The 25,473-nt window shown below is 35.9% G+C and overlaps 1 protein-coding gene across 1 annotated transcript in view; it reads left to right on the top strand.

Annotated features, from left to right (window-relative positions):
* Positions 1-1,297: 1,297 nt before the first annotated feature.
* The window catches only part of LOC134849682 (tight junction protein ZO-1-like), a gene marked incomplete in the record, with an annotated part of 70,737 nt that continues 46,561 nt past the window's right edge, over positions 1,298-25,473 (top strand). Inside the window, 7 exon segments of the mRNA XM_063866533.1 lie at positions 1,298-3,283; positions 10,887-11,009; positions 11,250-11,371; positions 11,871-11,973; positions 23,818-23,965; positions 24,357-24,460; positions 24,782-24,972. Of these exon segments, the coding sequence (XP_063722603.1) occupies positions 2,708-3,283; positions 10,887-11,009; positions 11,250-11,371; positions 11,871-11,973; positions 23,818-23,965; positions 24,357-24,460; positions 24,782-24,972 (1,367 nt within the window).

Raw genomic sequence — 25,473 nt, 5'->3', positions numbered from 1 at the left:
CCCACTTGGTCCACTCTAGTGGTGGTGCCGCTGAAGCTTTTTCCCAAAATGGATTAATGCTAAGTGGTTTTTTTTTTGTAAATTCTACTGGCTGCGCAATGTCTTACCACAATGTATGAGCGATGTTGATATCTAATCTTAACGAATTGGTAATCTACGAACAGCTCTAACTGGGAGCATAAAAAAACAACTAGTTCGTAGAATCTTTATTCATGTTCTGGGCGGCATAACATAATACCAATTTGATAGAACACATCAGTCAAGGTCACCTGACCAGCTCAACGCGTTGATCTTAAGCTCATCGCGTTGAGCTGGTCAGATGACCTTGACTGATGTGTTCTCGGGGTGATCGACTATCCTCAACATGGCGGAAATAAAACTCAACGTTTTTTATTGCAACAATTTTAGCAAAATCCAAAAAAAACTTTGTTGCTATTTTTAATTTTTAGGTAATTTCAGCTCTAGTTCGTATTTCATATAAAAGTGCAACGAAAATTTTGAGGACAAAATAGAACAGACAATTGGGTAGATGTCGAATTTTTGATGCCAGCTTTGTTTTCAATGCCAGCTTTGCCCTGATACGAGCAGTATTGTCTTGTATTTGCCGGGATATTTCGAGAACAAGAACACCTCTTCTATGTGTTATTACTGACTTACTTAATAACTGATACAATTTTTTTCCACTTTGGATCAGGCCAGATTTCAACAAACCAAGTGTATAATTTTAACCAAGTATCTTGAAAAATTCAAAAAAGTGGCAGAAGCGCAAAACTTATTGTTATTTTCCTCAGTTGACAACAAAAGTTTCAATTTTCTTCCCCCATGATGTAAATTTCCAGTTCGTTTGTCATTGGCCGAAAACTGCCAAATGACAATGCCATATAAAGGTATTTTTACGGAGAACAATTTGAAAATATTTGTAGACGTGTGTCATTTGGCGTGACCATTTGGGTGGCGAATGAGTCGAATCCCTGAGAGGCGCATTCGCCCCCGCCAGCTTCATTCTTTGACCGCTGCTGGCTTTGTAATACAAGTTTTGAAACCCTTCTTTCATATTTTGGGGATTTCAGTTCTGTTTGTTTTTCACTCCAAACTTTTGACGTAGAATTATATTCATTTAGCTTGAATATAGCTAAGTTTCCCAAAGTTAATGATTTCCTTACTAAAAATACATTTTGTATTTCGGTGCTCATTTTATATATTTTTTAAATATATAAACTAAAAAAAAACGTTTTTTCATGTGCATTTGAAAGCGTGGTATATTTTTTCATCAATGTGATTCCTGTTTTTGTTGGTACAGAAGTGAGTTTTATTGTTTTGTAGCTTCATATTTACATAGCTGACTGTATACCATTTACGCGGTTTAGTGTCTGTTTTTTTTTCCTTGTGCAAGCAGTTTAGAGGCCGCAAATATAACACAAGGCTCCCACAGTATTTTTTTTCGTTGATTATTTTTCAAATGTAGATAAAAACCTGCTGGTAATTCCTTTCTTTTCTGGTTTCAGAGATTTGCTTTTATTTGCTCATTTATCTCGCATTTGCTCGAGCCAAGCCAAATAATTGTTGATAAATATATAACCAGTGGTTTATTTGTTGGCGGCTAGGTTTTTTTCTATAACAGCACTCGATTTTCCTTACTTTCCGTTTGTTCTTTCTAACATCTGAAGTTATTTTGGACTTAGTCGATGGTAAAAGTCTTTTTTTTTGTTTTAGCTCCGTTACACTTTGATCCAGATTTGCATGTTGTAAAAATATACACCAAAACAGTACTTGAAGTTTCAGTGGAGTTAGTTTTATACCATCACTAGTTGCAAAAAGTGGCGCCAAATGTTTTCATTGCGTAGCTAGAAATAAAACATACAAAAACATAGAAAAAAAAACATAGAAGTTTTCAATATTTTTGAAGTTAAGCTTTTAATTGGACTGATTTAGCCCAAAATTGGATTATATTCTATTGTAATTTACTTGATCAATTTAATTAATTTGCGGGGTTACTTATAATAATTTTTTATATAGTTGTGTTCGGGTTTCGGAATTTGGTTCAGATTTGAAACTTAGACGTGTTTTCCCCTCGACTGAACAAACGTCCACTCGATTTCTGTTTTTCTTCGCGTGTTTAATTATATCGCAGCTCTTATACCAATTAATGCATACCGAAAGAGAGAAAAAGAATGCAACATACCAGAAGTACTAACTCACGTGAACTAAAGTTAAAACGTACTGCATCTGCAGGTTGTAACTCTCTCTGGACTAACTACTAGTTTTTCGCACCATTAAAACTTGTTCACATTTATTGTAATGGTCGGTTGACTTACCATTGTCGTCAATGTATAAGTCTGGTACAAAGCTCGCGAAGTAGATTTTTGTGAGAAACTGTTCGAACTGCATCATCAAAGCTGGAACTACCGGCGGCTGTAAATGTTGGTATGAAAATTGAAGAAACGCGCGCTGAAGAATAATTTGTAGTTTTGAAATTAGTCATCTCTAGTTTCAATTTTACATTGTTAAACAGAAAACTGCTCTCGAGTTCTGTAAGATAAAACAACAACATTGAAACGGTATTACTTCGTTTATATTCAATAAAAACATACCGAGAAGTTTTATTGCTTGAACCATTGAATGGTGTATATTACTGACTGCTAAATCAACGATTATATCTTGATTTTTATAACTGTTTAAACCTGGATAGCGTGTTTTGTTTTTTCATATGGCAACCTTACAACGTTTTACCGGATCCCATAACCTCTGGAATACTATTGCCCCAGAAATTGATTTGGACGACCAAAACGACGAAGATGCCGAAGAGTCTTCGACGATTGGTCGGAACCCGAAACAGGATCAAAGGGTCTCCGACACTTCCGATCTCGGGTCTGAGACACTTGCCATGAACTACGAGTCAAACAATCGAAATACTCTGCTACACCAGGGACCCCGGGATCGAGTCCCGTCGTCCACTGAAAGTTACGCAACCCTTTCACAGTCGGGTGTTTACAGAAATGTTGGTAGACCGACATCCGGTCAACAGTCGAGTCGACCATCTTACGTTGACGACGAGCAAAATCAAAACGAAAGAGTAAATGTAGTTAACAGCAGGAGTAATTTGTATCGTAATCCGGACAATGCGTCCAGTCAGTATTCGGTTAGGGATCGTGAGAATAGTTTCCTCGCGAAGCACTACACGCCACCAGTGGCGAAGAGCTTCAGCCCATCTGGTGCTGCTATGTCCACTTCCATTTCAGATTTCCCACCCGACCCCTTTCAGACTCTCAGGCGCCCAAACGAGGTTCGAATTTAAATTTAAAAAAACTTCAGGTTACTTACTTGCCCTCAGTTTTTTTGGTAAACCGGTTTTTTATTACGTGTGCTCTGTAAAAAATGACAAAAATGGACTCATATCAAAGGCTTTCTTAATGAAAAGCTGATGTTGGAGCGAATGATTTTTTTTACTAATGAAGTTCCATACTAATTTTTTTCTCAGTGTCCAGAAAAACAGGTTTGAGTTTTTTGCTTTTTAGATTAAACTTGAGCGATTAATGTGTTATATGATAATCAGATATTTACACAAGCAATGCTTGTGTTATACTATGAACTATCTTTTTTTCCAACCTATGTCGCAAATATTGTTGCGATAAAATGTGTTCATTTTGAAAGTGTTCATTTTCATCAATAACCAGCTATTAAGCACAACCAATGCTAAAGATTTTAACGATGCATATACAAAACAGTGCATACATACTAGTAATTTCATAAAAGTCCTTTATCTGTGTTGTACAGAGGACAACTCTTGGCCTACCGGCTTGTTAAAACAATTATTACTTGGGACTGTTTTTCGGACTGTTTTGTATCGACTGTTTTTTCTTTCATTTTCGTACTTCTCCGGACTATTTTGTATTGGACTGTTTTGTATGCGACTAGTTTGTACAGACACGATTTTAACATCGACTATTATTTTTCCGACTTTCGTGACGAAAGTAACGGAAAATTTGTGCTCGGGGTGGTTTTTTTTCTTCAAGCAAATTTCGACTTTTTAACTAGCCATTTTTGACGGGATTGTTCTATATCATTCAAAAAATACTGTTGTCCTGAGCTTAAATTTGGAAATATGTTTTACTTGTGATTATTCTTTGTAAAATTATGGGGATTCGAAATTACCATTTTGGCCAATTTGGGACAATTAACGCGCGATATTTTTCGCGCTATTAACGCGTAAGCGGGGTTTTATTCCGTCATAGAAATTGTTCCAAATTGGTTAAAGGAAGCTTATTTGCCATAACTGGTTTGTTACTAGGAGTGAAATTTATCACTTTGTTTTTAATATGGCGTGTGGAGGGACGATTTTCACAAAAAATCTCAAATTAAAAAAAAAATTCATTTCATTTTTATTATATTCAATTTTTTCATGTTATTACTGCTCCATAGACTGCTCTATAAATTGAGGCATATTAGTTTGTAAATATATTTTTTTCAAATTTACCGGTACTGGTGATGCGTCATAATTGCCGCGCGTCACTTAAGAAATTTTGTAGACTCAAACCTTAACTCATTCCGTTTTTCCCAGTAGCGTGTGTAAAATGATAAAAAACATACAATTTTAGCAAAGGAAAATTTATTATTGACTTATGTAGCGCTTCTTTGGCATTGTAAATGCGAAAAGTTTATTTAAAAAAATCTAGAAAAAAAAGTTTAAGGTTTTAGAAATTATTGTTTAATTGTTTACTAATTTTTTTGATATCTTATCCTTTCTCAAAAATAAATTGTGGTCAAGGAAGGCCAGTGCTTAAGTTTCAAGTAATTTTTATGGTCTGCTCTCCACATGGTGCTGAAAAAGCGGCCTAAATTTGGTTTGATAAAAATGTAAAATGTTTTTTTTTTTAATATCTTTGGTCGGAACATTGACTTTAGCAAAGCTAACTGATCTAAATACTTAATAGATGCAAAACACATTGTTGGCGATGAAGAGCTTGAAAGACATTAATTCTAAGTTTTCTGCTCAATATGAGCAGATTGATCAACATTCATGGTTTCAAATCGTCATTTATATTCTGAGAAAAAGCTTCTCAGTTATGAGATCTTTCGGATAAATTGGTTTCAAGTCTCTCAAAGACGGCTTCAACTGGCCCTTGAATTTGTTATGACCACCCTCGAAAAGTTAAAAGCGGATATTCACAATAAATAAGATGGATTTTCTCCGCGCAAATTTGGGATACCTCAAAGCACATTCACTGGGTTAAAGATGGATTCATATAGAAGCCAAACAGCCCAAAATATTCCAAAGGTTTTTGATAGAGTCTGGAAAAAGTGGTTCAAAAATAACCAAAAAAAATAGCATATAGTTCTTAAACAAGGGCACAACAGCGGTTCGCCGTGATGAGCTGTACAGCTCTTGTGTTGGTCCTTTCCCCCGTGGATAAATGGTCTTAAATATCAATCCCTTTAACTCATCCAAGAGAAGTCAGTAGTTTGAAAAGCCAAAAAAAGTTTCATTTTTAAAAAATATTTATTGCTGTATTCGTAAAATTCAGTGCTACTTTAACATCAACCGGTTGTTTTTGTTTAACAATAATTTTTCAGTATCTATCTACAAAAACTAGTGTGGCAAGAAAAAAGTAATACAGAACTTATGCCGGCTCAAACTCTGTGCAAAAATATTCATATTTCAGAAAAAATCGTTTGCGGCAAAGAAAAACTCCACAAAACAATGCCAGTTACATAGTCTGGGACAGCACGGAAATTCAATTTGGTTCATCTAAAACAAAGATTAACGCAGTTTTGGAAAACCGTTCCCATCGAAAAATTCTTGCGCAGAAAAACTACTGCATTGATATCTACCAAGGCTTTCGGAGCGTTTTCTTCGTTTTTAAATCAAATTTGTGCTATTTTTTTCAAAATAAATCATTTTAAAGTTGTATTCTTTGAAGTATTGAGTTAAAAATCAAATTTTGTGAAGTGTCCTCTTGTTTTTTTTCTCGCTGTTTCATTTGATCTACACGTGAAAAAGAAAAGGATCTTCAAAATGTTTTTACCAAAGTTATTGAAATAGAGTTTTATGTTTAAAAAAAGCCCACTGGCTTTAAAGTTACGCTGGCTTTTAATACATTTTAAATTTAGAAGCATTTCGATTTTCGAGATTAGCGCAACAAAAAGTTTTGGGAACTAAATTTCTAAATCCGAGGGCTCACAAAATCACGTGTTCTCAGCTGCGCTGTGATCGTTATGACGCATCACTCTTACGTAGATTTAAGTGGAAATATGATCAACAAAATTTTTGTAAGAAATCAATATTTCTAATTTGTTTTTTGTTTTCGTTTTACTTTTTAGAAATCTGCCCATTTTCCTTTCCTAATAACCCCTTTTTTGGTTTCTGATTTGCTGAAACTTACCATATGTGCCTCTGAACATTCTCTGCCTGAATTATTAATCGAATGCATATCACCAATAGTACCAGATGCACATTTTCTGCGCCATGGGTGCTTTTGTAAATCTAGAATTTAACGGACAATTCTGAAATTTTTACAATGTAAGAAAATCCTAATCGTGTGCTGCAACTCTGAGTTCATGCAACGATTAAAATGAATATTAAGAAAAAAATATCAGTTGGTTATTATACAGTTTTATAACCCTGGGAGGCATGAAACATTTTTCCTTCTTCTTTAAAGATGGATAGAAGTCATCCTTTTATTTGATCTTCTCTAAGTACAGATTTTTAAAATCGAAAAATCAATTAAATAAGTTCCCAAAACTTTTTTATAAATCGGCTCAGCTCTGTTTTTAGTTAGTCGTTAATGTAAAACTCATAAACAGATAAAATTCTGTTTTTATAAAAAAAAAATCTTTCTATAAGTTGATGCGTTTGCAAGGTTTAATGAGCCTAGAAACTTTTTTCTGTACCTTGAAGTTCAGTTTATCAGATGAATTTTTATTACAACTAAGTCCAACAACAGGGGTTTGAAAACAATCCCAAATAACCTATTACGGTCGCTGATAAATTTGAACGCTTTTATGATTGATGACAAATTTGTGAACAAAGTTGGACGCTTTTCCTACTATCGGTTGCACAGTTTTATTCAAACTTTTTTTGCAACTTTGTCAAAATTCGGTCAACAAATTAATTATTCAAACCTATTTCAGTTTTTGCACTTTAAACTTGTGTCGTCTGCGAAGAAAATCACCAGCAGTGTTTTCACCTGCACTTGGTTGGTCGTACTAGATTATGTAGAAATAAGGACCCAGAAATCAACCCTGCGTTACCCCGCCACTTGTTTGTTTCTTGGAAACTTCGCTTCGTATTCTCTAAGCTCTCAAAAAATTAAATATCGAGCTAGTTAACTTTGTTAAGAAAAATTAATTTTGTTTAAAAGGAATTCTCGAAAAAATAAAGCTTTTTTTTGATGTATAAAGTATACATTGGGTTTTAACACAAATGAAGACTACTAATTTCATATTTCGCCTCTTTTTGTTCGGACTTTGAAAAAAAAAACGGAATATTTATACTCGGTGTGTTTTTTCAAATAGTCAGTCAACTTTCTTCAATCGAAATAATAGTTTTCAACAAAAAGTTTCTATATCTCATTAAAGATAATGATTTCTTGAGTCCAAATTTTTTAAAAAATTTTTCACATCCGATAGTTTTTTGTAAAGTTCTGGAGGTTTGAAAATTCCAAATTGGCCATGTTCTAGACTAAACTGTGCGCGCTTTAAAAAGTTTTACATAACTCTGAGAGCGTAACGCGAATTGTTTCTGCGTGGCAAAACATCCCGCACAACAAAATCCTTCCAAATTGAATTGAGGCTAGCTAATTGGTCATATTAATTTCGTACGACTCAAAAAATTACAATTCGATTTTGTCCCAAGTTTACAGGTTTTCTATCTTTTCTCTTCACAAAAACTATTTGATACGAGTTAAGGGACAGTCGGAACAGAACATTCAGGGTTTTGCCCTAATATACGAGCAGTCTTGATTTGCTGTATAATTCGAGTTCAAGAGTTTTTTCAACAGCATATTTCATTGTACATTTTCATTGCAACTATTTTACGCACCCTGCTTAACAAAATTTATATGACACTTAGAATAGTACGCACATTATAAACATTGACAGGACTACTCGTATCAGGATGCAATTAAAAAGATTTAGTTTAAAATTGATAAATTGAAGTTTTTTTTATTGTTTTATCTCGCTTCGTTCATTTTATTTCCTCCGGGCTACAGTGCTGATTTAAATTAACCGGACAAAACGCGTTGAACTTGAAAATTAAAATCCGTTTTTCTCAAATTGGTTTAAACTTAGGTGAAAATTTATGAGGACACAACTTGCTTAAAATTTTAGCAGAATTAATATGGTGTAATTTGTTTTGCTAAATTCGGGCCCGAAATTTTACCCAAAAAATGGGTCATTTTGGCTTTTTTAGTTAATCAAAAATTACGCCGAAAATACGCAGTCGATCACAGACATAATTATATCAAAGTGAGCCCCTTACGCAGCCCAACAAACTCTATGAAAGGTATTTTCTCCAAAAAAATTGCAAATTGTTTAAAAATTGTTTTTAAATAAAAAATTGGTATTTTATATAGTAAAAACGACCTTTTTTGTCTATCAAACAAAAATAAATTGAATTATACAATATTTTGGAGATTATATCTTTCTTACAATTTGTTGGGCTGCGTAAGGGGCTCACTTTGATATAATTATGTCTGTTATTGACTGGGTATTTTCGGTGTAATTTTTGATTAACTAAGAAAAGCCAAAATGACCCATTTTTGGGTTAAAATTTCGGGCCCAAATTTTGCAAAACAAATTACACCATATTAATTCTGCTAAAATTTTAAGCGAAATTTGTCTTCATAAGTTTTCACCTAAACTCAATCCAATTTGAGAAAAACGCGTTTTAAATTTCAAGTTTAACGCGTTTAGTCCGGTTAAATTAAATCAGCACTGTATTTAGGTACAAAATGCTACATTCTCCGCCTGGGGACGCTTTTAATAGGTCCAAAATCTTGCTCAATTCGATTTCGGATTACTTTATTTGCCGCGTACACTTCAATAAGACGAAATACATAAATATCTAATAACTAGAAAAAATGGTTGCAGGAGAATTTTTTTTTAAATTGAGCGCACACCTTTATTTCAGACCAGCTAAATAACGGCTTAGAAAATTGAAATCATGATTCCAGGGATTACTCAAGGCTTCAAACGCTCTATATTTGATCTGGAATAGTTTTTGACAGAAAGAAATCGGATAAACTGTAAGCTTTGATATTAGTCAATATCAAATGGTAAGTGTTACAGTTTGAGTCGTTTACGGAAACGTCACATCTGAAGTTGGTGTTCTACTTAGTGGCACTACTGTTCTAGACTGATAAATGTTTGCATGAAGCGTAACTTTTCCTTCAAAATTCTTACTTGGCTTTGAAAAATTATAAATTTCCACTTGATTCGAGAACAACGAACAATAGCATTTTTTCGTTTACATAATATGAAACAAATGGTAGGATGGTATCAGGTCTTGCAACCTATTTCTTATCCCCTTAAAAGAGCAAAAATTTTTAGTAATACAAAGGATACAAACAATGTAGACAGATGAAAAACAAAATTAATCATTGGATCACACGAAACAAGGTGCTACCCATGATACTAACGAATATTTCGAAAACAAAGACAAGACTGCTCGTATCAGAAAAAAACTCTGAATGTTGCGACTGCCCTTTAAGGTTTATTGAGCAGCAGTAATACTTCAAAAAATTAAATGAAATAAAATAAAATGAAAATTTTTTTTCTAAAATTTGAAATTTTTTTATAAAAACCATCCCCCCACACGCCATATAAAGTACAAAAACATAAATTTCGTTCCTTGTAAAAAACCAATTATGGCAAATAAGCTTCGTTCAACCAATTTGGAACGATTTATAAGACGGATTAAATCTCGCTTACTTGTTAATAGCGCGAACTAAATTTCGCGTTAATTGTCCCAAATTGGTCAAAATGGCCAAAATGGCAATCTTTAAACCCTCATAACTTTACGAAAAAGGATCACATGTGAAATATCTTTTCAAATTTAAGCTCAGGACAACAATACTTTTGAATGATCTAAAAACAATTTCGTCAAAAATGGCTAGTTAAAAAGTCGAAATTTGTCTGAAGAAAAAAAAAAACCACCCCGAGCATAAATATTCCGTTACTTTCGTATCGAAAGTCGGAACAAAAATCATAAAGAAATTTCATTACCAATATATCAGCTACATTTAAACTCTTTACCTTAAAAGTACGAATTTTAATTCACTTACTTACTAAAATAGGTTTTCAAAAAATACATTATCGAACAAAATATTAACTGAAAGATTTTTAAGATACACTTTGAGCTGTTAGTCTACGATCTCATAATTTAACTAGTTATCGAACACAAGCAAAATTGATTGACGTTCCTTCCTTAATTCTGATTGTTTTTGTGGTTGAACTCAAATAAATTCAGCTCCTAAGAAAGCCATAAAAGACCGTTTTTCTGCTGTTTTGGTAAATTTGTTTTTTTTAAAGTAATCACAAAAAAGCTTTTGTTAAGTTGTAAGTTTGTGCCTGGTTCATTGATCAGTCTTACCACGCCGTTAAAAGCAATTTTGTAAACTTAGTAATCGAGAGTACTCGCTCCCTCCCCTTCAAAACTAGAATATTTTAGAATGTTTTAGGGTCATTGGGCCAAAACATGTCGTAATCCAGTACCAAAAGGGGATTCTTTGCGTGGTGAGGGAGTCGAAGCCCCCTCTAGCTACTGAATCCGCTACTGAAGGATATTCATTTAGCGAGTTCTCACATTCTCATTCTAAAGGCTTACTTTGGAAGCTCTTTCTGCTATTTCTGTATGTTTGTATATATTTGTTTGTTTGTGTGTAATGCAGAGATTGGCTGACCAAGGGATGTCCAGTGGTCTTCCTCCCCAGAAGAAGCAGGTGGACCCCAGTCCCAACAGTCTCCTCAGAGACAGACAGTTCCAACAAGTGTTCACTGTCAAAATCAGAAAGGTTAAGTTCATTAACACCACGCAACTTCCACATGTATTCAATCTTGGATAATATCAATTCAAAATTTTTTTAAGCCACATCGGTCGTCATATGTGGGACCTTGAGTTCTCTAAATTGTCAAAATTTACTTAATGGTCAATTGGTTACAGAGAAGCACAGTACTTGGCAAAAAAAAACAAAAAGAAGACATTATGATTTGAAATTTCTCATTTTAGCAAGAGAATTTTTGTGTGTTTGCAGAGAAACAACTCATTTGGGTTCCACGTGGTGGGGGGAATTGACAATCCGAAACCCTCCAATGGAGACCCCAGCATAGTGGTATCTGACGTCATACCGAGAGGAGCTGCTGTCGGCGTATTACGGTGAGAATATACGTCTTAAAATAAGTTTCAATTTTGTGCTTGTTACGAAACGTCGCTTGCTACTAGTCGTCGCCGATCCAGCAATGCAAGTTACATCAAATATACATCAAATATATCAATATTCACTCAAGCGTATTTCACCTCATTGACTTTTTTGTGAGCCAGATGGGACATTTGTGCGAGGGAGAGGGAAAACAAGATAAACTACGCTTTTTGATGTCAAATTTTGCGATCCACTCGAGATTTCTCGAAAATTTAACATCAACAATAATTATTCAAGCAAACATTGAGACGAATGTATAACAACTTTTGATTGGATATTTAAATTCAACTGTTTTGATTCAACTTAAAGACTTTGTGTTTTAGTTCGTTTTTCTCAAAAAAGAAAAACAAAAGCTCTTGAGCTGAAAAAGTGATCAAAAAAGGCAAATCTTGATTTGATGATTTGAGTCGGTATATGAAACTGAAAATGGTGTTTGATATTGTTTTTGTGTTTCAGTGTGCATGATGTAGTGCTGCGAGTGAATGACTCATCGATGCGGAGAGTGACTCAGGCAGATTATCACAACTATCTCTCTTTCGTCATGGATGAGGCCGTTTTCGTAAGTACCCCAAATTCCCTCACGACATTGGCCCGGATAACACAAAGTCTTATTAGCCAACTAAAATTCAGTATTCAAAAGCGAGACATCAAAATTGCGTGGCAAAGCGTGGCAAAATTGACCAAAACAGCGTCTTTTTAGTGCTTTAGGAGTGCTCGGAAAATCAATTTGCTCGACCTAAAAAAAAGGTTGTCAAAATTTTCAAATATTTTTTTGAAAATCAGAAAGTTCTAGATCCGCCCTTGCTATCACATACTCTTACTGAATTGAGTTGAATCTCGTTAAAAATTCAAAATTGTCGGAAGACAAAAAAAAACAACAACCACCACAAATACTCCGTCATGTTCTTTGAAAGTCGTAACATTTATTATAAGCCTCGTTTTTTACTTTTTCTTTCTGGGCTTAGGACTAAATCACTCAGGATATAATACCCCAGGACGCATACCCCTAGATAAAATCCCCTAGAATAAAATCTGCCGTAGGATAAAATTCCCTTGGGACAACACGTTTTTTAAATTAAATGCGCTGGAAAATAATTTGTATACATAAAATGTGTTTGTTTTTGTTCCGACTTTTATAACGAAAATAACGGAATATTTGTGCTCGGGGTGGTTTTTTCTCAGACAAATTTTTGACTAGCAATTTTTTTACATCATTTGAATGCTATTGTTGTCTTAATTTAAATTTGAACAGATATTTTACCTGTGATCATTTTTTGTAAATTTATGGAGGTTTACAAATTGCCATTTTGGCCATTTTGAGACAATTAACGCGCGATATATTTCGCGCTATTAACGTGTAAGAGAGATTTAATCCGTCTTAGAAGTTGTTCCAAATTGGTTCAAGGAAGATTATATGCCATAATTGATTTGTTAATAGGCGCAAAATTTATCACTGTGTTACTTAATATGGCGGATGGGGGGAGGTTTTCACTAAAACTTTCAACTTTAAAAAAAATTATTTTATTTTATTACATTTAAATTTTTCAACTTGTTTCTGCTCCATAGACCTTAAAAGGCAGTCGGAACATTCAGAGCTTCGTCCTGATTCGAGCAGTCTTCTTTATAGATTTCATTTTCAAATAACTTCCACTTACACATACATTGCAAGTAGGAGTGGAAGTCATTGGAAAATGAAATCAGTACAAAACTAGAATCATTTTATGTATACAACTTGATTTCTATGTACGTGGATGTGTAAGTTACTTCTATCATTTTTATGTGATTTTTCAACAACTTTAAGGTTCCAGCTTTCAGTTGATTTTCTATAAAAATGATAAAAGAAAGAAGAAGCTCTGATTGCAAAAAATATTAAGCCACAGTCAGGAAGACAAACGAATGGAAAAGAATGTTCATCACTTTTTGTTCCAACTTTCGATACGAAAGTAACGGAATATTTGTGCTCGGGGTTGGTTTTTTTTCTTCAGACAAATTTCGACTTTTCAACTAGCCTTTTCAAAAGGTATTGTTGTCTTGAGCTTAAATTTGAAAAAATATTTCACCTGTGATCATTTTTTGTAAAGTTATGAGGCTTTAATGATTGCCATTTTGGCCATTTTGACCAATTTGGGACAATTAACGCGCGATATTCGCGCTATTATTCGCGCTATTATTCGCGCTATTAACGCGCAAATAAGGGGAGATTTAATCCGTCTTATAAATTGTTCCAAATTGGTCGAACGAAGCTTATTTGCCGTAATTGATTCGTTACAAGGAATAGAATCTATCTTTTTGTACTTTAAATGGCGTGTGGGTGGATGATTTTCAAAAAAAATTTCAACTTTTAGAAAAAAAAATTTCATTTTATTTTATTTCATTCAATTGTTTTACGTTAATACTGCTGCTCCATAAACCTTAAAAGGCAGTCAGAACATTCAGGGCTTCGTCCTGATACGAGCAACCTTGTTAGTCTTTATGCTATCTATTTTTTCTGTTAATTATCTTTCATCATTTAGTTTCACTTTTAGTGTCGCATTTGTGTTGAGTTCTAATATGGGGGTTCTTAAACTAAAAACTGGGGGTTTTTGTTCTAGGGGGTTTTGGTCGTATGGTGTTTAGTCCGGGGCGATTTTATGCGCTGAGATTTTGTCCTGTAGGATTTATTCTGGGCCATTTAGTCCGCTAGCGACTGAAAAAATGTTTGTACCCGTACTATCAAATCAAAAATTTTATCCGATTCAAACTGATTTTTGCACAAATTTTTTAAATCAAATTACGGTAGCCCATACATTAAAGCAAACCAATTTATATTGAGCTTCAACGGTTTTCACTGCGATGCTTCAAAATTTAACTCACTTTATAATTTTCCGTGATAGCTTGGCGCAATCAGTTGTTTGCTAATAACCATCCCCCTACCGCTAAATCCTCTTTCTATATTTGGCGAGACTAGCAAAAAAAAGAGTAGCTTCAAAGCGATAGCTCAGTTTTTAAAAATTAAAATTAAATTGAAACAAATTGACTTAGCATTGCGCAACAAATAACCGGTCAAACTCTATGGAATGATTTGCGGAAATGCTGAGCTGTTTAATTCAATAATATTATACTTCATACATTGTCTAATTTCGGCAAGTTGAAGCTTTTACAGCTGTTTTGCGAGTGACCTTTAGCTGGAGTAGAATGCTCTGCCATCTAAAAAAGATAAACCATACATTGTTAATAGTGTTTCATTTTTCACACTGAAAAAAATTTCAAAAGGAATATAAAAAGTTTCATCTGTGAATAGTTCAGCCGTCAAACGTATCATATTTGTATTTATTGGACACAGACCGTACTCTGCGAAACCTATTCTTGCGAACAAAAAACACAACAATTCGCAGCCAATCAATTTTTGAAAATTTTTAAACCTAAATTATGATTACCTTTTTGCCCGAACTGACACAAATTGAGTAAAATTGATTTTGCTTAAAAAAGAGACAAAAAACATGGAATTGAGTTTATTTCAAAGCAGTTAAAATCAATTTATATCAACATTTCTGCAGCTCAAATCAAACTGATAGGAGATTTTGAGAAAAAACTGAGTCAAAATTTTTTGAGTTTAAATGAAATTTAAATCACTTTCTGCTGAAATCTTTTTAATTTGCGAAGTAAGGTTAGTAACAAGAGAAAATCAGTGAACAATAAGACGAAAACAATCCTTCTTTTTCATTTTGAGCATTTCCTTGCTTTAAATTAATTGAGAAATGGCATTTCATGCGGTTTTAATGCAAAACTTACGCAAAAAAATATGCTCAATTTGGATTATATTCGATTACATCAGGCTATTTTGGTCCCTAAATCTGATTTACAAAATAGTTTTTTTTTAAATTTTTAGCTGAAAATCATTTTATAGTTTCAGTTGAAAATCTTTTTTGAGCGGTTTTTTTTCCATGTTTGTTGTTTTAAAATGTTCATAAAATGAAATGCCAATCAAACTTTTAATTTTTCAAAGAAAAGTTTAATGTCGCCATAAGCTATGGGCACTTTGAGAACTCAAAAAATGTTTTTCACGACAGTTCATTTTTAGTTTGACCAAATACGATCAGTTTTGTCATCTTTTTTCTTAATTCTTCTCCCACCTGCAATGTCTCCGGGTTGACCTCTAATCATAGACTTTTCATGCACTTTTCTGTACTTATGGAATTACATGAAAAGCGTATGATTAGCAGTTTTCCATATATGAAACTTGTATGGCTAGCATTTTTGGTCAATCCGGGTCACGTACTAAGTGACATAATCCTTATCTAGCAACGTTGAAACATTTTTTTATTCATAAAAATCAAAGCTTATGATCCTTTTAAAACGAGTACAAGTTGTTTTTAACTGCATTCATTCGGATGTTCTGTGTTAGACCCACAGTTCGGTACGTAGCCTAAGACTAAGTAGATATAAGGAATTTTTGCTTAAGTAATAAGAAGAGTTAAATCAGCTTAAGTTCATTCTGTTAAAAGTCGATCTGATGATTTTCGGATCTGACCTCGAAAGCATGTGAGTGACAAAAATTCATAATAATTAGTGCAAATTTGATTAAGTTAAGTAAGTACGAATTTATATCAGACTTCTAAACTTTAAGTATCTATACCAGCTGATTATTGTAATCAGATGGTTATCTTAAAATAGTAATATAGTTTCTAATTATCTATACCAACTGGTTATTGTAAGTAGCATCGGATAGTTATCTCAATATAGTGAGATAGTTTCATGTTCTTGTTTTAGGGCATCTGATTATTCCAAAGGATAATCCTCTCATATCCGTACGGATAAAATTCCCCCTTTCAAAACATTCTCATAAATTTTCTTTTGTTCGAATCACTATTGGTTGTTGTAGTTTTTCTTGTCATCTGCTTTAGAAGAAGATGATTTTTTTCTGTGATTCGATGACTTCTCGTTCCCTTTGGAAGTCTTGGTGGGCGATAGCGATTGGAGGATACTCATTGCCGTGTCGAAGTTGTTTAAGAATGCTGCGTCAGGTGTGGTTGCTTTTGGTGGCCGTTCTAGGACGTATCTTGAGCTAGTTGTTCTGTTTGATTGCATGAGGGGGCCCTGAGTCAGTGTCAACTCGTTTGTGGGCCTTAGTGTGCCTCTTTTTGACGACTTGTTGCTCCTTTCTTTGTTCCCTGCATTAACGTGTTCCGGTGTTAGCGTATCCATTTGGATTTCTGTGCATTCTATTGATGATGATATTGAAATAAATTCCGTGTTGGGATCGTCCCCTGTGGCGAATTGTGTTTCTGGTTCCTCCCTTAAGGTAGCCGGAATTTTTGCCGGCACTATCTGGACTTGGCAGACCACGTTTTTAGTGATCTTGTTTTGCTCATCAACCTTGCTGATGGATATTGAATTGCCGACTTTTCCGGCTATAGTACTTGTTCGGGCCCTGGTGGAGCGGCGGCAGTCGTGTTCAAAGTCGTCCTGGGTGCGCTTAGTGTCAATTCTCTTAGCGGCTGGCTTTTGTGGCGATGGCGTTTTTCGGATATGGTCTGAGTCGGACGATTAAGAAATTGAGGTGTCGCAGTCAAACTTTTTCGCATGAGGTTTTGTTTGTTATGTTTCGTCCTTCTTTGTCGCCTTTTTTGACTTTGCAATGACTGTCTTGAATAGTTTTTGAAGTCATGGGACTCGTCTGCTCAGGGATTGTGAAATGATTTGCTCAATGTTCTTCGGTTGGGGTCTTTTTCGGCTGGCAGTTTTTCCTTTTGCTAGTTGGGTTTTCGCTGATTCATGGAAATTCTCTGTTTGATTTGTTCCCGTTCTACTTGAGGCTTTTCCTTTGCGACTGAAACTCGGGGTTTCACTCTAGGTAAATGCTTATATACGACAAAACCCTTAAGACAAAACCCTTGGGTCCGGTATGAAAGCTAGACCATCGTATCTATTTCTTCTTGTCTGTTTGACGTCCTTACGAATCCATGCTGTATGACGTGAGTAATTAATTATTGCGGTATTTTCTATGATTTTCAATTCCACTAAAACAAAAACCTTTTTTTCAGTTTTCCTTGCAATTGTACCATTTTTCCAGGCCACTTGTTCGGTGTTTTGTCCAAGTTTTGCGTCGATTGTATGTAGTGGGCCAAAAAAGCAGTCTTTTAATAACATATTTGGTTCCCTTTCAATTTTTTTACTTTCATTGGTTTGTCAGAGTGCGTATCGGTTTTCTGGTTTTTAAAAGCGATAAGTCGTTTTTTTTCTTGAGGAATGCTCGTTTTGCATTTATCACATCAATTGGTTTGTTAGATAAAGATAAGTGCGCACCTGAGACTTTCTCCATAAGTTGCCAATAACAATCGTCGTCACTAGTGTCGCAGTTGCCTGCGCTGGTTGGTTGTGGCGATTGTGCTGCCGTTTATGGTTTTCCCTGGGTCTTGCATAGTCGGTTTATTGGTTGGTTGTGCGTCTGTGGTGGTTTAAATGTCGGTTTTGGTAGATGTTGATGTTGGCGGTAGACCAAGTCCAACTCTTCTTCACTATATTTCTCTCTGTCCCATATAGCTTCTGCCGGCAAGGCGGGCTTGGTTAGGAATCTTTGGTCTGACCGGGAGAGTTTTGTGTTTTCCTAAGATAAATTAGTCAATTTAGGTGTTGTGGCAACGTTGCTAAACGGCGTGTTTGGTTTCTCCCAAAGTGGGCTTTATATGGCGTAATTTATGTGGTGGCTTTTTTTGTTCTTTTTAGAGTCTTTTTGATTTCGGCCACATCGGATGCCAATTTATAAGGTTTGTTTTAGGTATTTAATTTACTGATTGAAAGTCGCAAGTTTTTAGCGTCCATACCAGTCGTTCAACTATGCCCATAGAGCGATGATCGTCTATGGGTGCAGAGATTAATTTGATATTATCGTTTTTGCACTTTGTCATATTTTTTTTGCTCTGAACCCTTGTGCTTGATCACGAAGAATGCTTCTTGGGACCCCGTGATTAACAAAATGTATTTGCATAAACCGAATGATCGTGTGCGCTTTGTAATTAGTTACTAGTTTTGGCGACGGGATATTTAGAGAATCTATCGACCCCTACAAGTTTGTACGCCTTTTTTGTTTTCATCTTGGAGCGGTTCGACGAACTCCAGTTGGATTGTTTTGATAGGTTCCGGTTTCACTACAGCGTCTAACGCCGTGAAATGTTTTTTTTTTAATCGATATGACGTTGAGATTTTTATCTTTTTGGCGGCTCTCTTTGCAATTTTGGGCGATTGCTACAATGCGCCGATGGAGATATGGGTACCCAGAGTATTTTTTGGATTCTAGCAACCCGGCTTGGCCAGAATATGTTAGATGCAACGGGTCCACAAAGATCGGACGTAGTTAATTTGGAATGAACACCCTGTCGTCGTACAACAGTATGTTATCTCTCACCGACATTTGAGTTATCAAATTTTAGAAATTGGGGCCATAGCAGGATTTGAGTGTGTCCCAATACTATGTCCGCACCATGTTAAGGAGTGGCTGTAAGTTGCAGTCTCTTTTCGTTGCGGCTGCAATGAAATTGCTGTCGAATACCTTTCTGAGTTCTTTCGATACATGAATACGTCTTCCTTTTCAGTGGTGATTGTTTGCAGTGGGTGATTTGGCGTTGTTCTTGTTGAAAGTTTTGCTTCTCAATCGTTTGACACATGATAACCGTTTTCTCATTCTCAACTCTTCTGAACGTTAGGCTCTCTTCAGACTGGATAACATGGTGAATTGTGTTCTTCAGTTTAAGCTCATTGGGAGGCGGTTGACGTAAGCTGTCAAGCGATGCAATGTTTGATGGATGAAACGATATAAATGTTTGTCTGCTACTGTGGCATTTTCGCATGATGCGTTTAAAGGGGGGTAATGACAATCCTGTATATAATTGTCGTCTTGTTTTAAAACTGAATTTGCATCAAACTAAGCACAACTCGATTTTGTCTATTACTTTTTCACAGTGAATGTTGTTTGCGTTGCAAACGAAACTGGAGCGTTATCGTTCGCATTCCGGTTGAGCGCTTGCGTGCTTGGAAATCCGTTCGGATTAGAGGTCATAGCAATATTTGCAAATGTGTTATCTTGAAATTATAGACATGCTAGAAAGTCGTCGATTAGTGCTACCAAGAAATTTTTGTCCTAGTAGGCTGGAATTTGGGTTTTTCCACTGCATGGCGTGATATATAGTCAATTACGCCCATTTTACGACCTGATAATTGTTTGATATCGAAGTCGAATTGTATTAGGCGATCTATCCATCTTGTGAGCTGTTCTAATTAATTTACTGAGTATTTTGTTTTCGCATGTAATTAGAACGCGCGATGCATAAGCAATCGTTGCCCAACCGTCCGGGATCTCTGGTTCTAAGGCACAACCGATCCCGTCACGACTCGCGTCGCAAGCCACCATTGACGTGTTTCTGTAAGATTATGAACCGCCTCGAGAATGTTTTTGAACGCTTTTTCATGAGTGGGTTCCCATGTAAAGTGGTATTTATCCGTGGTGGACAGCAATGGGCGTAGTGGTGTACATAATTGATCAAGGTTGGGGATACGTTTGTTCAAATGATGGATTAAGCGCATGAAACTTTTGAGCTTCTTAAAAGTTTTTGAATGTCGTTGTTTCAAAACTACTTCTGTTTTTCTTTGCATCGGATTGGTGCCGTATTCATTGATAACGTAGCCCAACCATACTACTTGCTAAAATTGAATTTGCTTTTATCAATTGATATAGCCATAATTTCGCTGTCTAACTTATCTAACCTTTTTTAGTTTGTCCATGTGCTCTTCTTTTTTACCGTGAGATGTAATCAAATTATCTCCACGAAAGCAAATGTATCCCTTTCCTTGTTTAATGTCAAGTCTACGGCTTTCTGAAATTCTGCAGGCATATTAGTTAGGCCGTAGAAGACCGTTTGAAACTGATAAGTTCGAGTTGCTTGACCGCGGATTAAACTGAAATTCTATTGTTTTCCTGTAAATTTGTCTAGTTTCAGTCGGCTATAGGCGTATCTGAGATCGGTTGGGGAAAAAAGGGTGGTGCCCTACTTTTTGCCGTCCTCTTCTGCTGATTGAGCCACACTATCAAGTAATACGTCTATATAGGGCTTTTGATACTTATTTTTTGTATCATTCTATTAATTTGTTTCCAATCCATCGCTAAGTTAACGGATTGGTCTTTTTTGACCGTAATCACAATTGGGCTTATGAACTGTTTTTCAATACATTTTTCCAGTTTAACGATGGGTCCTTGATCTATAAGGAATCTAATCTCTCTCTCTCTCTCTCTCTCTCTCTCTCTCCTTTTTCCTGTGTGTGGATAGGGATTCTCCTACCATTTTGTTGAAGGGCTGTGAAGTCGTTTAGAAATTTTGTGTGGAACATAGGATTTTTAGATCAACCTATTCTTGTGCATAATCCTGGATATGTAGTACTGACCCAGTTCGTGATTGTAGCATCGGAGTTGTTTGTATCAACCGAAATAAAGTTTACTGACTTACCAGCTGGTTTCTGCAGATGTAGCTGTACTCCAATTAAGGGCAGTATGCTTCTCCCCAGAATCTTAGCACCTTTGCCATCTACCACAGTGAATGAGACTGTGTTAATCGTCCAGCCTCCTGACTCGATGGGTGCATTGACTCTTCCAAATGACGGGATTTTGTAGCCATTGTAACAAACCATTATATTGGCTGACTTCAACGTTGTCTGAAAAAGAGTTACTGTTCTATTATTAATGAAGAACGTTGGTGAACCCGTATCTGCAATGAAAACGAGATTTTTGGAGCCTGCTCTTACCCGTAGTAGATGACCATTTACGTCTACCTCCCCCAAATGTCCAACTGGCTTATCTTCAAATCAGATGGATTTTGTTGTCGAGTCATCCGGGTGGATAAGGTCCGATCCTGGTGTGAGGTGGCGAAGCATTGTTGTAGAATCTTTTCTTTTGCGAAGCATTGTTGTAGATGTCCCGGCCCGAAGGGATTTCCACTTTGAAAGCAATGTTGTTTTTGATCTGTTGATTGTTTAGGGGGTTTCCTCGTTGTTTTTGCTGTTGTCTGCCTAGTCCGCCTCGTGGCGGGTAGCGATAATTGGTGTTTCCTCGCTTTTGGATGACACCAACTGGCTCTGCGTTGACGTTCGTTATCTTATTGCAGGGTGTGCCCTGTTTACCGATAAGTAATTGGTTCTTTTACTTTTTTTTCAGCCTAATTGTGAATTCGAACGCTTGTACTGACGTTTTTGTTTCTGCTGATAGGTTTTTCTGAACCTCGTCGTTCGACATATTTGCGATAAACAGGTCCTGTTCATATTCGGTTTCCAATCTTACGTCGTTGTAGTTGGGGTATTTGAAGTTTCCTTTCACCACGAGTTTCGTTTGTCCAGAGTGGGGTTGTTCGAGGGTTTCGGTTTTACCCTGTTTTCGTGTGAAGGCTTCGTACCTGTCGAAGGTAACGTTTCGTTCTTTGAGGAACAAAGTTTTTAGTATCTCGCAAAAGTTTCTGGTTGAGGTTTCTTGGATTTTCAAATCCGGGTAAGATTGTGTTAGTTGTCGTTGTCCTTCTGAGCCCAAACAGAGATATATATATATATATATATATATATATATATATATATATATATATATATATATATATCTTCAGCATTTGATGTCTGCCTCCTCCCAAGGGATACCGTCGACTGTTGCTCCGAGGTTGTCCAAGTGGGCGCATTGATTCTCCCATATTACTCGCTTTTCATGGGTTCTCAGGATGCTATCTCGCATTGGTGTAGTAGTTTTCCCCTCAATTGATAGTTAGTATCCTGGTTTTTGTGGCTTCGGGATAGGTGGTGGACCTTGCATTAGTTTCTGTAGATGTGTTTCATCCTTAGCTATGATGGCAAAGAATAGTTGTTGATTCTGCGGCTCTCACTCGATTGGTGATTCCGCTGAGGCTTTTTGCCAGAACGGAGCAATTTGCAGTGGGTTTTGGTAGCTGCTGGCTGCGCCATGTTAGACCCACGGTTCGCTACGTAGTGTAAGACTGAGTAGAGGCAAGGAATTTTTGCTCAAGAAACAAGAAGAGTTAAGTCAACTTAAATTCATTCTGTTAAAGTTCAGTCTGATAGTTTTCAGATTTGACATCGAGAGAATGTGAGTGACAGAAACTCATAATAACTAGTACATATTTGATTAAGTTCAATAAGTACATTTAAACTTAAGTACATTTTAACTTAAATTTAAGTATCTATACCAACTGGTTATTGTAAGTAGCATCAGATGGTTAGCTGAATATAGTAAAAGAGTTTCATGTTCTTGTTTTAAGGCATCTGAATATTTCGAAGGATATTTTTTTTTCATATCCGTACGGATAACAGTCTGGAATCAATTTTGTTGAGGTTTGGATGGATTGTTTGACCAAAGTCCATCCAAATTGATTTAATTCCAAGTTTAGGACGCTAATATTTCAGGATACATCGGCTTATATTGATTGAAAGTTCATTTCAGTGACCAAAAGTACATTGATTTGGATGGACCAAAATTGATTAAAAGTGTTTTTCGAACTGGTGCGGCATCGTGTCCTTCTGGCATAAAGAATTCCCCAAGTCCTTATTTTTGTCGCTTGATTGATATCTGGTCACGTCTTTTCCCTCGGATCTGTATTGACAAAAAAGTATTTTGTTTTGATGAGAAACGGTGCAACTTGTCAACTTTAAACAATACGTGACCTTCCAATACAAAAGACAAAAGAACCATCAAAATTGATGCACCGTGACCGCTCATCAATTATTCGAAGGGGTAAAAAAAGAAATCTCCACTACAACTGCAGACATTTTGTTCACGCAGTAATGACTTTTCCTAAAGGTAACACGAAAAGTCTTCTGAATGACGTTTCTTTCTGAGCACCACTAAAAGCAATCAGCGTTTTAATTTGCGAAAAATTGGGTGAAGTCGTAAAAATAGTTTAGCACCGAGATCTAAGCAGGATTGAGGATACAGCGACGTGTGAAAATCATTATAGGACTACGGAAGACCTGAAAGCTCAAAATGAAAATCGCTGGCATAAAAATAGTCGAACAAACTCTAAATTTTCCAAAAACAAAAAACGTCTCTGCCCTGTCAACAAAGTTGTTAAAAATAACTTTTTACCTCAAATTGTTTTCCTCTTTAGAGCCTAGTAGAGAATATCCAACCCCAGAAAAGACCAATTATACAATTAGCTATTTGCAAATAATCAAAACAATCTGAAGATCTACGTTAAGATCCTAATAAAGGGGGGGGGGGGGGCTCATTATCTTTTTCGATTTTTAGATTTCGAAACTCTTGTACGCTAATGGCGCCCTCCCGATCTATACCCTGTTATTATAATGGCAACCATTGGAAACAATTTTATTATGATTTATTATCTAAGAATCCCTTTTGATTAAGAAAACTGGTTTTGTTCTGTAGGAAATCGGACGTCCTGCACCCTCCACTGCGACATTGGATAACCGAATGGGGGGCAATGTGAATCTCTCGACAGTAGTTGCCCAGCAGACCAACAACTTACCCAGTCAGATCAAGAGAATAACCCTGACCAAGTTGCATCAAGATGAAGGCAAGTTGAAGACTTAGACAAAACAGCCAAATTTTAAAAACTGCCTCAAAGTTCTGCAAAACTTCGGCGCCAAAATATACTTATTTTGAGGGGGAACGCGCGTCGAAAATTGCCTAGAACTGAAAATACTAGCAACTTTTAGGTCAAAATTTTCCAAAAAGTGCCCAAAAACGCTTTTTTTGGCCGGTTTTTTTTGAAATCAATTTGGTCGATCTAAAAAAAGACCAAGAAAAATTTCCATTTTTTTTAAAATCCACCCCCTCCCCCGAGAATTTCCTAGATCCGCGACTGACTCCACTAACTTGAGGATGAATAGTCTTTGACGTCTTATTTTCCTGCCGCTGTTCAGAATTGCTGTAATTTTTTTAATAGCTCTGTTTTCTGATAATAGATTTCGGAGTTCGAGTGGGCGTGAGGTATTTCATTCGTTATATTCCGAAGAACAGTTCAGCCAGTCGGGGAGGACAGTTGAAACCCAACGACGTCCTACTCAAGGTACAATTGTCCTCATTCATTGAAATAATAAGGACCGTATTACCCTGAACTGGGTAAGCTTATGATTATGTCCACAAAAATTCCCGAAACTGAAAATATTCAATTGAAAAGAGTTTAATAATTAAACTCTTTTCAATTGAATATTCTCAGTTTCAAGCATTCAATTAAACTTTAATTGATTGTTTTTTTTTCAAATTGAGAAAAATTTCTGTTTTAGACAAATGTCATTTTTTTAGTGGACCTAATTAGTTTTGTTCAAGCTTTCAAAACCAACAAGACAAAAGTTCAATTTAAGTGCACTTGATTCTAGTTGTTTTCAAGGTCAATGGAAGGAATGTGAATGACATTCCGACGCTGAAGGACGTGCAGACTTTGATCAACAATCACAATGATGAACTGGAACTGGTGGTTGAGTCATTCAGTGGTGGTGACGTCACTGGCTTGAACAATCAAGACGTTATCGCAGCATCTATTCCGTCTCCAACTCTCACTTCTGCCCCCAACTCACTGACGTAAGAGACTACTTTTTCTTTTGTTTGTAGCATTTGTAGCACTGCTGGCGAAATTGATTGAACAAAAACTTCAGCCTCCATTTTTCCTTTACCTTACCCCGGGGTCGGATATAGAGGCTTGCCGACACGGGTGCATTTTGTATGTTTCGGTTGTCTAGACGGAGGAAAAATGTGACCTGGCAAAGTTTATCATAATTTTGCTCTAGAAAATAATTTCTTATCAGTCAAATTTTACAAGATTTGATTTATGTGTCCTACAACCAAAATTATTGCAAATGAAAGTATCTAAAAGTTAAAGAAAATTGCAAACAAAGTCATCCCAAAATCAATTATCTTCTGCAAAAAAAGTCAAAACGATCCCAGGTGTGGTAACTAACAATACCTCTGAGGTTGTATAGTGAAAACTGAAGTGGTTTCGAAGAGTTTAATTAACCATAATGAAACCGTTTCTTTTCTGTTGTTAGTTTCTTACTGACTGTGTTCTTAGCCACAGGCCTGAGA

This window comes from Symsagittifera roscoffensis, chromosome 1 (assembly GCF_963678635.1).
Source record: "Symsagittifera roscoffensis chromosome 1, txSymRosc1.1, whole genome shotgun sequence".
Taxonomy (NCBI): Eukaryota; Metazoa; Xenacoelomorpha; order Acoela; family Convolutidae; genus Symsagittifera; species Symsagittifera roscoffensis.
Note: the sequence above shows the minus strand (reverse complement) of the source record. Positions and strands in the feature narration are given on the sequence as shown.